Here is a 14,864-nt window from a genome sequence, read left to right as displayed (position 1 = left end):
GTGGTTCAAAATTATCACTTAATATAGAACTAACTTCGCTAACCTGAATTGAGAGGAAAATGTAAGTAAAAGTTCATAGTCCCATTCTTGAAGATGAAACAACCTACTTTATAAAAACTTCAAGAGAACATGAACGTGACAAAAGTGAAAATTTAACTTCAGCGGTCCCCAGAACCTGTGAGAAAAAGGGTTACTTTTGCAACCTTTTCTCAACCAACTGCAGAGCATCCAACTCTTGAACACTACCTAAAGATGGATAATTACTGATAGACAGTTAACCAGAATTTTATTAAAAGAAGTTTCAATACTACTCTTTGAATATTTCAACTTCCTCCACGCTCAGTTCCATGTGTCATCAAATGCCGCTTCAAACTCCCGCTTTCCTTAGCTCTATAATCACATTGGGAGCATTTAAAAGGCTTTTCATCAGTGTGTTTAAACATTATATGACGTTTCAATGTACTAAGTTCTGAAGCACAATAAGAACACCTAGGACATTTGTGCGGTCTTTCATTTGTGTGGCGTGATCTCACATGGGATTTCAGATGACTTATTGTTGTTGCTGTATGATCACAATGAGGGCAAGGATGCGGTCTCTCTACAGTATGTTTTGATAAAATGTGATGTTTAAGGTGAGATGGCTGAACAGCACAGTAATTACAAAAAGAACATTTAAATGGTTTTTCTGTAGTATGCTTTGATAAGACATGACCCTTCAGTATATCTAATCTAGTACAACAATAGTCACATTGTTCACATTTAAAAGGCTTTCTGCTAGAATGTTTGGAAGCAATATGCTGTTTAAGCACCCACATTAATTTTGTACAGTATTCACAGTGCGGGCATTTATGAGGTTTCTCATTCGTATGAATGTGCATTATATGGCGCTTCACATTGCCACATAATATAGAAGAATAGTCACAATATGGGCAATCATAACATTTTTCCTTGGTGTGCTTCAATAACAAATGTCTCTTTAGGTCTCCTACCTGCACTGTTTTAAATTCACAATGGTCACATTGGAATGGTTTCTCATTAGTGTGATTCATCATGATGTGGCGCTTCAAAGCACCAGATTGGGTTGATGTATAATCACACTGGGTGCACATGAAAGGCCTGGACTTAAAGTGTTGAGATTGTATATGAGATCTGAGAGTACCACTTTGAGCTGCAGTATAAGGGCAATGTGGACAGTGATGTGGTCTGCTCCTCTCATGAACCCCAACATAATGAGTCCTTAAGTGCTCGATTCGCTTTGCCTTATAGGAACAGATGCTACATGGATATATTCGCTCATTGTTTCTCCTCCTCGGTTTCTTAGTCAATCGAAGATGATTAATCTTAATATGTTTTTTCAACTTAAATAACTTCATGTAACTGTGGCCACAAGTGTAGCAGATGTATCTTGTCTCAAGCTTCTTTTTATCTGAAACCAAAATAATTGAGATGAAGAAAATATCTATAAATCAGGTAGAAAGATAAAAATTAAATGCACTCAAGGTAACAGTAATAAGATCCTTCTTCAAATCATTCATGATCCATCTGTATAAACGTAATTCAACTCAGATACCTGATAACTGAATTCAACATAAATTACAGTACATAGAGAAAATGGTAGGATACTAAACACAATAGAAATAATAGAATAGTGGGTAAGAGAAGGATTTTCAGAAGTGATGTTTGGCAGTGAGGAAAGCCTTGCTTTATTATCTTAATAAAATATTAAAATTTATTATCTTTTAAGTTGTGTTTTTTTGATAATAAAAATGTTTTTGTCCAAGTTACTCATTTATTAACAATAAGTATGAGACAGGATGACTTGAAATTTTAAATAGAGTACTGGTGAGAATTCATGTTCGTCAGAATTTTTTTTCTTATGGAGGATGAAATGTCAAAATTAATTTATGAATTAGAATATTCTACTTTATAACTACTAAAATTCTAAATGAGGAGCATCAGCAATTATACAATTTTTTATATTACAATGATACAATTATTTATTTAAATATTATATAAAAATACATTTGATTAAGTATTTACGATTTAGTTTCCAGTGATATTTTTCTCTAGACCCCAGGAGGCCATTATAATGTAGTTTTACTCTAGTACCTAAGTTCATTTATAATATAGTTAAAGTGCCAAAGTTCATAAATTTACAATAATACACAATATATAAAAATACAACTAATAACTTAAATTAGACAACAAATAAGTCCTACCAGTAGTTGGATGGTGATAATGCACATCTGTTACCAGCTCAACTTTCACTTTGGCAACATCCTTTTCATCTACAAAAAAAAAAAAAAAATAAAGAAATAAATAAATGAATGAACTCCTATTATGTGAACAGTTCAGGCCTACATTTAGCCAAACATTCAAAGTCACATGAACATTGTTCAGAAACTTTAAAAAAATAATCAGATAGTTATTTTTTTTTTAAATTTATTATTGATACCTATTAGAGTTAAGTAAAAGCTTTATATTTAATACAACTATTCATTCATTATATAAAATTAAAAGAGTCCTTGGTATTGAAAAACAAAAAGTGACATAAAATACTTTGGAAGAGATAAAGGTAGCTTATTATATTTTAATGAATATAACAAAAATGATATGTGTGACGCACGCACACACATACCAATGTGTAGTTGCTAGTCTCCTATCGAGCGCCTCCCCAGGTGACAGATAGGGGGATTCTCACCAGGTATGGTGGAAACTAGGGGAAATAAGATACCTAGGGGGGGGGAGGAGATCAAAACTAGATTCAAATCCAGGCGTGACGGTTCCTAGCATAGGTGGCATACTGGTCAGCATCTGTTCCTCAGGTTAGAGGCGGCTGTTTTAAAATCTGGCAGGAGGTATAAAATACGAATATAAAAACTCCGAAGTCACAAATGATAGAAGATAATGTTAATTTTGCTATGGCGCAGGGGCACGGAACCCCAGTACCGGCGTCGATAGGGATTGTGAAAGAGGATTCCCCAGCATTGTCATCATACGACCACAGTGCTGCAATGGTGGGAGACTTGGCCATTTTAGTATCTAATGCCACTAGACTAACCACTACAGAGGTTATGCAGAATCTTGGGAGCAAGATTAAACAGCTACTCCCCTTCATTCGCACCAAGAACAACGTCCATGATAAGATGACGAGTTATGCCAGTGAAATCCAACTATAATTTGAAATGTTGGAAACAGCTGTCCTCCCTATTGAAACTGTAGATGGTCACAACAAAACACAGGAGATAAATACACCAAGCAAGAATGCTGTTAAATCAGAGGGGACAGTAACCACACCTTCTTTGACGGGGGATAAAAGGAGGAAAATTAAGAAAACCACACAACCTAATGCACAAGTTGATTGCCCTCAGAGATTGGCAGTTCAACATGGAGAGCCACAGGATGAACAATAGCAAAAAGTGCAAAAAAGATCCAGGAAGAAACCTTGCCCCAAGTCTCCGAGGCCTGACACCGTAATTTTGAAAATATCAGATAGCCAGTCCTACGCAGATGACCTGCGAAAGGTAAGAGAAGATCTGGAGATAATGGTAGAGATGGCCTTTTCAACCACCAAGGTCCAGAAAATAAATAAAGGTGATCTGCTACGCCAATTGGACTATAAGAAAGAGCAATCTCTTGGGGCACTAAAAAGCTCAATGGAGGGAGTGCTTGGTGAAGGGGCGATAGTGCGGACTTGGACGGAGGAGTCCCTTTTCGAGCTGCGAGATTTGGATGCTCTCACCACCAAAGAGGAGGTTGTGGAGGCCTTAAAACCTTTCCTCGGTGAAAAGTCAGTGCCCATCACAGCAGTAAAACCCGTCTGTCATTCACTTCCAGTTCTCCAGGCTAGGAAGGTAATGGCTCAAGGAAAGGTTCGAGTAGGTCTGATTGTTAGCCGTATATGTGAAAGACTCAGAGTTCCAAAGTGTTTCCATTGCAGGGAGTATGGACACATAGCTTGGAATTGTGATGGAAAGGATAGGATCTCCTTATGTCGAAACTTTGGTAAAGCAGATCACAAAGCTAGTGATTGTGACCAGAAACCTCAATGCGCATTATGTGCGGGAAATGGAGATGCTGACCACTCCAGTGGAAGTAAGTGTCCAGCTTTCAGTTCAGAATTGAAAACAATGATGCAAATCCAACATCGTAGATGAGAATACTCCAGTTGAATTTGAACCATTGGGAAGCTGCTCAGGATCTCCTTTACCACACTGCATGGGAACAGCACACCAATGTCACTATTCACTGCGAACAATATAAAAATCTGGATGGCTGCTCACACCCGTGTGGTGTGGATACCCATCCAATGTCAGTGGTAAAGTTGCTATTTGGGCCAGTGATTCCCAAGCTATTCAGAAAGTGAATACTGCATCACATTCCGACTTTGTATGGGCAAAGATCAACGACGTATACATCTTTGTTGTATCTAACTGTTACGCCTATCCCAGGATCACAATCAAAGACTTTGTGAATTTGTTGGATCACATTGTCTTAGAGGCTAGTTGCGATAAGCCAGCTATCATACCTGGTGTTTTTAATGCATGGGCAATGGAATGGAGAAGTAGGATAACAAATCAACATGGTGTAGTTCTTCTGGAAGCTTTTTCACAACTAAGTGATATGATCCTTATGAACACTGGAAGTGAAGGAACAAACTTGACGTTTACTAGAGCAGAAAAATCATCTATCATTGATTTGACATTTTTCAGTGGACGCATCCAATGAATCGCTACTTGGAAAATTTGTGGGTTTTATAACAGTGATCATCAGGCCATATTGATTACACTGGATACGCCTAAAAGAAAGAAGAGTTGTCGATGAAGAACCAATGGCTGGAATGCGAAAAATTTTGATGAAGCTTCATTCACTTTAATGCTAGAAGATGAATGTGAATTGAAAGGGTCAGCTGAGGAAAAGGCGCGTATACTGACCTATTTTATATCTGGGGTTTGTAATGCAGCTATGACCCGTTCAAAACCTGGCAAACATCATTCCTCAGTGTACTGGTAGACGGATACTATTGCCAATCTTTGCCGGTGTTGCAACCAAGCAAGAATGTCTTCTTACCAGCGAGCGGAAGAGACGTCTTCTGTGCTTCAGGAAGAGTTCAAGAGACCTAGATGGAGCCATTAAAGAAAGCAAACGACGGTACTGGAGAGAACTCTGTGATGAGGTGGATGCAGACTTATGGGGTAAGCCTTACAAAATAGCATTTAAGAAACTATGCAGATCAAATGCAGTAGTGGACAATATTGTGAGCACACTATTCCCGGAACAGGCAAATACTATCGAAGTGATAGACAATATATATACAACGGAATTTCTACAAATCACATAGGAAGAGATAGAGGACATCACCTCAGATCTACAATGTGGCCGAGTCCAGGATTGGATGGAATCCCAAATGTGGCTCTGAAGGTGGTCTCAGGAAATGGCCAGATCTTTTCATCGATCTCTTCAATTCTTCTATTCGTGAAGGCTCAATTCCTAAACCTTGGAAGAGACAGTGCTTTGTATTTATTCCAAAGACTAAGGGAAGACTGGAAGACCGGTCAACCTATTGGCCAACTTATTTATTGGATACTATGGGTAAGGCATTTGAGAAGATCCTTTCCCTTAGGCTACAAGAGTTCACTGAGGGTGTAAATGGCCTCTCAGGGACCATTTACAGGGATCAATATGAATTTCGAAAAAAGCGATCCACAATATATGCTATAGGATTAATAGGTGAGACAGCCCATACAGCAATTGCAGGAGCAAGGTAGAGGAGGGGCGCTAAGTGTTAGGCAGCAATCATTATTCTAGGTGTTAAGAATGCTTTTAACACTGCAAGATGGACCTGTATACCAGATGCCCTACAGACTATGGCGGTGCCAGTCTACCTCATGAGAATTTTTACAGACTACTTTAGAGATAGGGTTCTGTTTTATCTTTCAGACAATGGCGAAAGAAGATACAAGGTAACTGGTGGTGTCCCACAGGGCTCTGTACTAGGATCTTCTGTGGTATGTCATGTATGACGCACTTTTCAAGTTGACAATGCCAGAGGGAGCCACAGTTGTGGGTTTCGCAGATGATGTTGCAGTGGTAGTGGTGGCGAAGTACTTGGAAGAAATAACCCTCATCGCTCATAAAGTAGTTAGCCACATGCTGCAATCCGAACAGCATTGGGAGGAAGTGAAGAGATTCACCACAGTCGTCTTAAAGGGATTGAGAGAGGAAGAGAGGGCTAGAAGATGTGACTAGCATGGAAACATTAAAACCATGCCAAGAAAACGAGGCAGCACTCAGTCATTTCCCTCCATGAAGTTATGCCTAGCAGCGGTCCCGTTGTGAGGAATGAACAAATGTAGGTTTTAGAGGATAAAAATCCCACACACAGATAGGCCAATCCATATTTTGTAAGAATTGGTTATTCCTATAATTTCCATTGGAAACTCAGTTTCAAAATTCTTGATGAATGCAATATATACTATGTATTTTATGGAAAGGTAAGTGAATGTAACAATACAACGAATTTTTTTTACATCAAGTAGTTGTATATATTACTTCCAGATCGAAATTGTTACCCAACAATCCATAAAAACCAAATACAAAAATTTGTTGTAAAATGCTCAAAATTATGATAGTAATGCAGTAAAAAATATTATTTACCTAAAGGTGAAACACAAGTATCAGGGTCTAGGTTCAATGCTAATGAAGAGTCTTCGAACACTTTTTGTTCTTCTGATTTCAGATATTGCTCACCATCGAAATCGTCAGGTGGTTCAATCTTCAACCAAACTGCTTCTGTAAAGTTAAGTGCTCATAAGAAATACAGAAATAAATGGAAGATTAATTAAATTGTAAGGATACAGCTTGGATAAACTAATTAATATGTGAGTAATTAAAGAGGTAGAAGGAGCCTATAGACCTATTCCGGAAAGTGTCCTGATCTCTTACTCAATGATTCAACATAATCTTATAAAATTTCCTATGATATCTTATGACATTCCAATTTTAAAACTGTTTTGTAACAACTGAAACTTTTTTGCCCATATTTCTACTGGTTATATTGTAGATTTTTGAAACTTAATTATGTCAAAAAGTAGGAGTGCAACTTTAAAGAACAATATGGAGAAAGGAGTGGAGTGGAAAATTCAAACAGTGGAAACTGGAAAGAAATAATATAAATACAAGTTCAGAGAAAACTTCAACGTCTCACTCTGGAAATGATCTTTTTGAGATTTACAACATTGCCAAGGAATTTTGTAAGAAAAAGGCAGTATTCACAAGTTTCTGATTTATGAGATCTCAAAAATAAATAGGGTCAAGATAGATTTTTGTTTCAAGTACAGTCCTTCCTCTCAAATTCTGTATCTGTTATTCAGAGAAAAGAGAGAGCAAAAGAAGATTTTACAGAAAAAAGGTACCCCTCATATTGATTATTGAATTCATATGATTTGATATTATGTATATTTGGTTTCCTTTTTGAATAGTAGTAGAATAAGGTTAGAATAGGAAATAATGCTAGAGTCACTTTTGAAAATTAATGTACAATTAAAAAAAAAAAAAAACTTTGGAATGCTATAACTATAAGATAAAAGTGAACATGATTAATTAAAGATAAACCGTATCAATCAAACCTTATGGCTGTACTATGAATCAGGTAAATAGATAGATGAGAATGTTAAGGTGTCACCTTCCCAACTTTAAGGCAGAAGTTTTGAAATTTATTGTGGTTGGAGATTAATTTTGATGTAGACTAATAAAAAAAATTGTAGATATCTGATTTCAAATTAAAAATTACCTGGCTTGCAAAAAGAAAAAGTTGAAACATGGTCCATCACTGGCAAGAGTTCCTGAAAAAAAAAGTATATAAAATAAAATGATAAAATCCTAAGAAAATTAAAAAAACATCTATTAAGTAAAACTTCAAGGGGAAGGAAGTAAAACTTTACATAAAACAAATATTCAGAAATAATCTAATAACTGAATTGAGAAGGTAAGAGAAATTTTTAGAAAGATGAAATGCTTTGGGGAATAGGAGGACCTAGAACCGTGAGATTTGAATATATTTTTACTTGTAAGCTCTTTTCAAACTAACCAAACAAAATGGAAGCAAAAAAATAATTAGTAAAACTTATAACTCTTTTCATAACAAAATTATTATAAAATTTGATTGGCTGACTTAAGCAATAAAGATCTTTAAGTCCTTCAAATCCTAACTCCATCAATGACACAATTATAAATTTAAACTGAAAATCAGCGACAATGAGGTATTAACTTTGATCTGGAATGGGATATAAGTAAATTTTAAAATGAGCCTAAAATTCTTGTCACAAAATTTGATCTACAAATCAGTTAAATATGATTACTTCATGAAATTGAAACAATTATGGGGTGTTGATAAATATTAATAATCGAGACCTAAAATACTTGAGATAAATCAATTCACTGAAGAAATGACAAGTGAAGCTAAAATAAATAACTTTTTTAAGAATGAAATTAAATGATAGGGTACTGAAATATATGTTGTTCTTTTTTAAAACAATTAATGAACAAAAATGGTCAAAATCAATTTATAATCAAATATATTTTTATTACTATATGAAAAAATCCAATTAGATCTTAACTTGCCTAGTTCCAAGTCAATTATAAATATCTTGATAATGGGCTTTTTATTTCACAATTGGGCTGAAATTCCTAACTGAAGTTCCTATTACACCAACAACATTATGTCATAATGTACTAGAACTGTCATTCTGACAACTAATAAAGGTCACAATCCTTAGATCAGGAACGTTCGCTCAGCATAAATGGAGTGAGTATTTTATCACAATATGTACCTACCTAACAAAAACAATTCCAATATTTTTCTCAATCGATTGGTATTTTTTTTTTATATTACGTATTAATGGATGGTCCACCCTTCAACTTGAAAAGAAGGAATAGATTTGATTATTCTTAAGATGGATGGTTAGGCCAAATCGAGCCAAAGACTGCGAAATTTGGCCCTTTTTTTTTAATGTTGGCTTATGGCATCTGAAAGGTGCATCGTACAGAAAAATTTACTTTTAGGAAACTTAAAGAGCATCATGCAATGCGTCGAATAAGTTCCTTGAGCATCAAATTTGATTCATCATTGATAATCAGAATTGGCAGTAAAAAAGGGCAAATTTCAACTGAAAGGATCTTATGCTCTGATTAACCCTCCAACAGACGCTTCGTTCATTTTGAACAGCACCCGTAGAACTAAGTTGTGCGGACACTTGGCTGGTTTTGACATCCTCTGTAAGGCCTTGGAGGTCAGGCAGATTGCATCACGGATTCCCAAACCGTTTGTCGGGCAATTTTAATTTTTTTAAAATATGGCAAAGTAAAAAATAGGTAGGCCCATCTTTGACCAAGTCGGGCCCTCAAGCCGTTTAAGGTACAAGGATCCTCCAGATCAGTGATGAACTCTTCAAATTGTTTTCTGAAAAAATTTGTTTAGTCAACTGAAATAAAGCAACAAGCTGGTTTTATGAAATTTTATTTGAGTGAGAAAAAAATAAATGAGGTAATTTTCTTGGTTTTTGATTAGTAAAGTGCTTTTTTGTTTGTAGTAAATGTCTTTAAGTACATTACTTTCTGTCAACATCAATGATAAACTGCTCAATCTTTCTTAAAACAATCGTAACTCACTTCATCCTTGGTTCGATTTAATATACGATCACAAGATTTGAGGGGCTCTATAAATCGCTGGGCCCTTGATCCATGAATTAATGATGGCACTGCTGGTAGCCATCATATTGTGTACATAAATATATAGACTGTCGTATTTACCTTAGGGCCAATTTCGTATAAATTTTTGAGAATACGATTATTCGAACAATGTTGATGAAAATTGAGTATAGTAAAGAGCCTAAGATTTTTTTTTTTAATTTGGAGGTTGTCTTTCACAGACGAAATAATGATTAAAATTGTCCATCAAACAAATAAGAAGTTTGGTAGAGGAATTGTACCGGAATTAAAGAAACCAACAGTTCTACCCAAGGACACAATAAATGGTGACTTTTTTTGTTTTGATTGGAATTTAGAAATTTCTAGTCTATTTAACACCTTTCTTACGTCAAATGTCATGATGTCATAGCGTTTACGTTCAGCAGGGACACAAGACGTTGTACCTACAAAATTCTGAAGTAAAAGATAGATTCCAAATTGAACTCAAAAATAAATTCGAATCCATGCAATTGGAGGACCTTCTGGTAGTTGAACACTGGGAGGCCTAAGAAACAGCCAAAGAGCGAATAGATATTCAGGTAAAACGAAGAGCAAAGAAGTGGTTGACAAAAGAATGCCTTATGGCAGTGAAGAAGAGAAGAAAAATGAAATTCTTCAGCCTAGCTAGAACTGATCAAACAACGCTGGATAAATACAAAGCCAAATAAAATAATTAAAAAAGCAAAAAGAGAATTCCTAAAAGAAAGATCACAAGCTATCGAGGATATATATGCGAGAAACAGGCAAATGCGAGGAAAAGATGGCATCCAAAGAAAAAATAATAAATATCTGGAAAGAACATTGGCAGGAATTTCTGATTCAAGTAGAGACCACGAATGACGAGGACATGGATCATGCTCAGGACCTAAACCCACTAGAATCCCGTCGAATCGGGAGATAAAGGGAAAGTCCTGGGCACAATGGCAACAGTGATCCCTGATGAGGGCCTTAACACATGGAGAAGAAAAACTAACAGTAAACTGCTTGCATCTGTCAATATCTCATATGAATGCTAGGAGGTTAAGATGGGTGGAACATGTGGAAGCAATCCATGAGGATGTCTTTATAGAACAATGAATGCCAGAATAGTTTTTAAGAGACCATATGGGATGCCAAAAACAAGATGGATAGACAGAATTAACAAAGATGCGAGTGCTTCAATCTGCATATATATGCAGCGAAGTGGAAAGCAGTAGCCCAAGAAAGGCAGACCAGGAGAAGGCTGGTTCCGGTGGCCAAAGATCTACAAGGAGCCAACAAAAAAAAATGTATTTTTATTTTTAATTTATTTATTGATATTTACAACTGTACATAAATACATCAAGTATATTTGAGGAAATCTTAATGGTATGGTACAAGCATGTAGAGAAACTACCCATGGGTAGCACTCTAAAAACATTTTTACAATATAAGGTCTTGAGGCCATCTTCTTTTCAGACGCCTCGGAGGATTGTCCGGAATAAAAGAGGAAGCAAGATTAGAAACTAATGGGTTTGAGTGGTTAGGGAGTTTGTAATGGAAGGATTGATATCTGGTTCGGGCTAGATTGGTTACAAATGGAACATTAAGGTCTTTGTGGATGATTTTATTTGTGACAAAGTAGAGAGCATATAGGATTTTATGAAGGATTTTGGATTGTAAGGATTGGATACGAGAGAAATTCGGAGGTTTAATGGAGCTCCAGAGCTCAATGCCATATGTCCAGATAGGCCTTATAATTGTCATGTAAATCAGTCTTTTGTAATGAATTTGAAGTTTGGACTGTTTGTCTAGTATTTTCAGTCTTGTGTGAGGATTCCAGGTTAGTCGTTTGTCCAGATGTAGTTCAAGGTAACTTAAAGAAGAGGGATGAATAGGAACCATTGTGGTTAATTTTAAATAATCTGTCAGTGAGAAAGGAATAAATAATGAGAAAGTATGTAGGAGGTAGGAATTTACGGAGTTTGTAAAACAGCCCGGGTGCCAGACTCGATCAGGTGGCATAAGCCTACTCTCTCTCTCTAAATAAAAACAAAGGCAAGGAATGGAGTATTGGTCTAGACTCCAGTTTATGTTGACATAAAGAAGGAATTTACCACATTAATGTAATTATCTGTAAAACCGTTAATTTAACCAAAAATGTGAACAGAATTTCTAGTCAAACTTACACATTTCTATGTGAAAAAGTAAGGATTCCTAAAGATATTTAATGTTCTAAAAATTAGACTGAATGTCAAATTTAACAAAGTTGGTCAATTTTTCAATTAGTTTTTTTTTTTTTCAGAACAGTTAATAAAATATGAATTTCTTTAAAGGAAAACATAATAAAATGACTTTAGGATACAAATAAATAAATGTTTCTGATAGAATGGTGGGTGGTTTATTAATAAAAAAAAAAAACTTATAACACTTTTAATTACAACATTAACATAATTATCATTTGAATAACATCCAACAACTAATGTATATTTGCTATAACAAAAAATTGATTTATAAACACAAACATTACACAATTAATTGATTTGCAACTTATGTGCCGACATCAATTGAAAATGATACTTTTCAATTATTTACTGCTGTTTGATTTTCTTTAAAGTATGGTTTGTTGATAGCAAATAATATATTTGATATATATAATCTAAAGATCTAGACCAGGAGTCCCTAACATTAAGGCAGAACTAATACGTTAACTCACTTAGATTATCTTTGAAGTTCCATGATTTTTTTTTACTTAAATTAAGTTCATTGAAATATACAGCATTGGACAGGTTGAATTACTTGCACACAATGATTCCATTAATTTTGAAGTTTAAATTAATATTGGAAAAAACTGCTCTAGCTTTGTTGATATTTATCACAATTGGGATCCGGAGTCTTTCTACTTAGACCGGTAACCGATTCTAAAAAATGGTGCAGTTTTTTGTAAAACTTACTACTAAAATAAATTTATTTCTTTAATCATGTATTACTATGATATATTTTAAATTTACAGTATTATGCCTATATATTATAAGAATTAAACAATTGTCTAACTAGTTGTGTATGCTACAACCCAATGCAGTTGGGCAGCATGACTTTTTCAATAGAGTTTCTCTCTCTTTCCATTGAACTGATATAATTTTAAGCTAAATCATGTAAAATACATGAGTACAGTGAAATATCTTATACAAAATTAAAGAATATTTCCTAGATTAATCAATTTATAGATAAAGCTTAATATCGGTTTGAGTGATTGTTTTAAAAACTACCATCCTTATAAATACAAATACACACCTGAAAATCATTTCTGAGCATTAAAAAATAAATAAGAGAAGCAGATAATAAATATTTTTCCCAGCATCAAGAACAAAGTAATTAGTATCCCAGAAATATACTACTAATGTAATATAGCTCAATATATCCCTTAAATGTACAATGATATTAATACTCCTTCAACAAAATATGTAGATTCTTAATAAAAATCATATCATTTTGATTTGTCAATTTTATTTAACAATCTATACATCAGAACATCATAATATTGAAACATTCAATATTGACTGAGTAAGAGCTTCTTTGAGAAGTGTGATAGGATGATTATTTGAAATAAACAATTAACATTTAAATAATAGTAAGCATGGTCCTTTTGTCTTGAATCAATGTAATAAAGTAATTGGTAGAAGAAATTATCAAGCATTTTGTGTTGTTCTTGTGTAAGAATTCTAAGTTGTCAAGTAGGACATCTATATAATAAAACCGATCTGTGCATTACATACGTGTACATAACCACTCAAAAAGCATAACCCTTATGAAGCTGAAATAAATAATGGTGTTTTTACTTATGCAGTATATGTGCCATTAGGCTGGTTTTCAAAAAATTCAAACAATATTTTAAAAAAAAATTTAAATGAAGAGAGATAGAGGTAAAACAGTACTTATGATGAAACTCACCTCTAAATATTCAAAGGAAGAAAGGATGTCATAAGTTTATGACAAAGGAATTTTCAATATTAAAAACCATATTTTTTTATAACTGAGATCATTAGCATAATAAAAAAAGAAAGTACTCCATTTAAGGAAATTATCTCCAAAAATTAGGAACTAAAGTAGAGGAGGCTAAATATAGTATGAACTAACTAGCGAAACTAATGCAAGATGTTACTAATGAAAGAAAAAAATGCAATAAAATAATACTAACAGTTCATAATTCTTTAAAAATTTTATTACCCTTTTCAGTAACTGAAAATTTTTTTTTTCTTCAAAAAGTGTTGTGCTATTTACCACAAAATCACTTATCACTACTCGACCCAATCCTTATAATTATTTGTTATTACTGCCTGGTTTATAATCTCAATAGCCAGACTACAAGGATATGCCACAATTGGGAGTTGATTATGAATTTTGGAATAGTAAAATCTCATTTCAGAGACAAGATCTTGATTTAATAAGGTTGGCCACTGCGACATGTCTACGCTCTAGTGCTTTATGAACAGGTGTGATACCCCAACGGTTCTTCGCATTTGGATTGGCACCGTTGTTCAGCAACTTCAGGGAACAATTTAGATGACCCCTTGATGCTGCATAATGCAGAGCGGTTGCATTGGCTACAGTCGTGCTATTGACTGTAGCTCCTGCAGCTAAGAGTAGATTAATCATGTGACAATATCCCCTTTCGGCTGCCAGATGAAGAGGAGTCCAATCCCACCTGTCACAGCAGTCAGGTCTAGCACCAGCTGCCAAGGCACTAGCTGCTCCAGCTAAATCGTTCTGCCTAACAGCAGATAGCAATTTTGTCTCAGCAGTTGTCTAAAAAATTTGAAATTATTAATGTATCACTTATTTTAATGAATAGATAAAATATTGTAATATGCTCTTTTTGAGTAAATAAAGGTTGATTAATATTTAAATAAATTTGGATTAATAAAGGGTTTTTAATATGATTTTATTTTATGGTATCCCATTGTTGTGGGAGAGATATAGCTTTTTGGAAGGACAGGAAGCCATTTTTGATGGTAGGACATAGCATTATAGAAAAGAAGATACCAAGAATCGACAAAAGAAGATTGTAAAATAGGTTAGTTTGTTATACCTAAATTTAAATACATGTATAAAAGAGATATTAATTTAATTAAGTGTTAATCGTAAAAGTGTCTGTTTCT

At 34.5% G+C, this 14,864-nt stretch overlaps 2 protein-coding genes across 2 annotated transcripts in view; both read right to left on the bottom strand.

Annotated features, from left to right (window-relative positions):
- Window positions 1–269: 269 nt before the first annotated feature.
- Window positions 270–8,752, bottom strand: LOC106687740 (zinc finger Y-chromosomal protein). The gene is made up of 5 exons (XM_014431777.3): window positions 8,623–8,752; window positions 7,793–7,844; window positions 6,658–6,792; window positions 2,220–2,288; window positions 270–1,426 (listed from the first exon to the last, which is right to left on the bottom strand). Exons 2-5 carry the CDS (start codon window positions 7,827–7,829, stop codon window positions 324–326), a joined length of 1,344 nt encoding a protein of 447 aa, XP_014287263.1. The 5' UTR covers window positions 7,830–7,844; window positions 8,623–8,752; the 3' UTR covers window positions 270–323.
- A 3,327-nt stretch (window positions 8,753–12,079) lies between these two features.
- The window catches only part of LOC106687739 (ankyrin repeat domain-containing protein 1), a 10,699-nt gene continuing 7,914 nt past the window's right edge, over window positions 12,080–14,864 (bottom strand). The window contains exon 7 of the mRNA XM_014431776.3: window positions 12,080–14,511. Within this exon, the coding sequence (XP_014287262.1) occupies window positions 14,128–14,511 (384 nt within the window). The 3' untranslated portion in view covers window positions 12,080–14,127. The remainder of the gene's footprint in view (window positions 14,512–14,864) is intronic.

This window comes from Halyomorpha halys, unplaced genomic scaffold (assembly GCF_000696795.3).
Source record: "Halyomorpha halys isolate HHAL.00 unplaced genomic scaffold, Hhal_1.1 Scaffold1003.1, whole genome shotgun sequence".
NCBI lineage: Eukaryota > Metazoa > Arthropoda > Insecta > Hemiptera > Pentatomidae > Halyomorpha > Halyomorpha halys.
Note: the sequence above shows the minus strand (reverse complement) of the source record. Positions and strands in the feature narration are given on the sequence as shown.

Bases quoted from the DNA above. Each gene is read 5' to 3' on its own strand.
- LOC106687740 (XM_014431777.3), bottom strand. From the start codon at position 7,829: ATGGACCATGTTTCAACTTTTTCTTTTTGCAAGCCAG. The intron at 6,793-7,792 runs GTAATTTTTAAT...TTAACTTTACAG, and splicing joins TTTTTCTTTTTGCAAGCCAG to AAGCAGTTTGGTTGAAGATT. The intron at 1,427-2,219 runs GTAGGACTTATT...TTTTGGTTTCAG, and splicing joins TTATCACCATCCAACTACTG to ATAAAAAGAAGCTTGAGACA.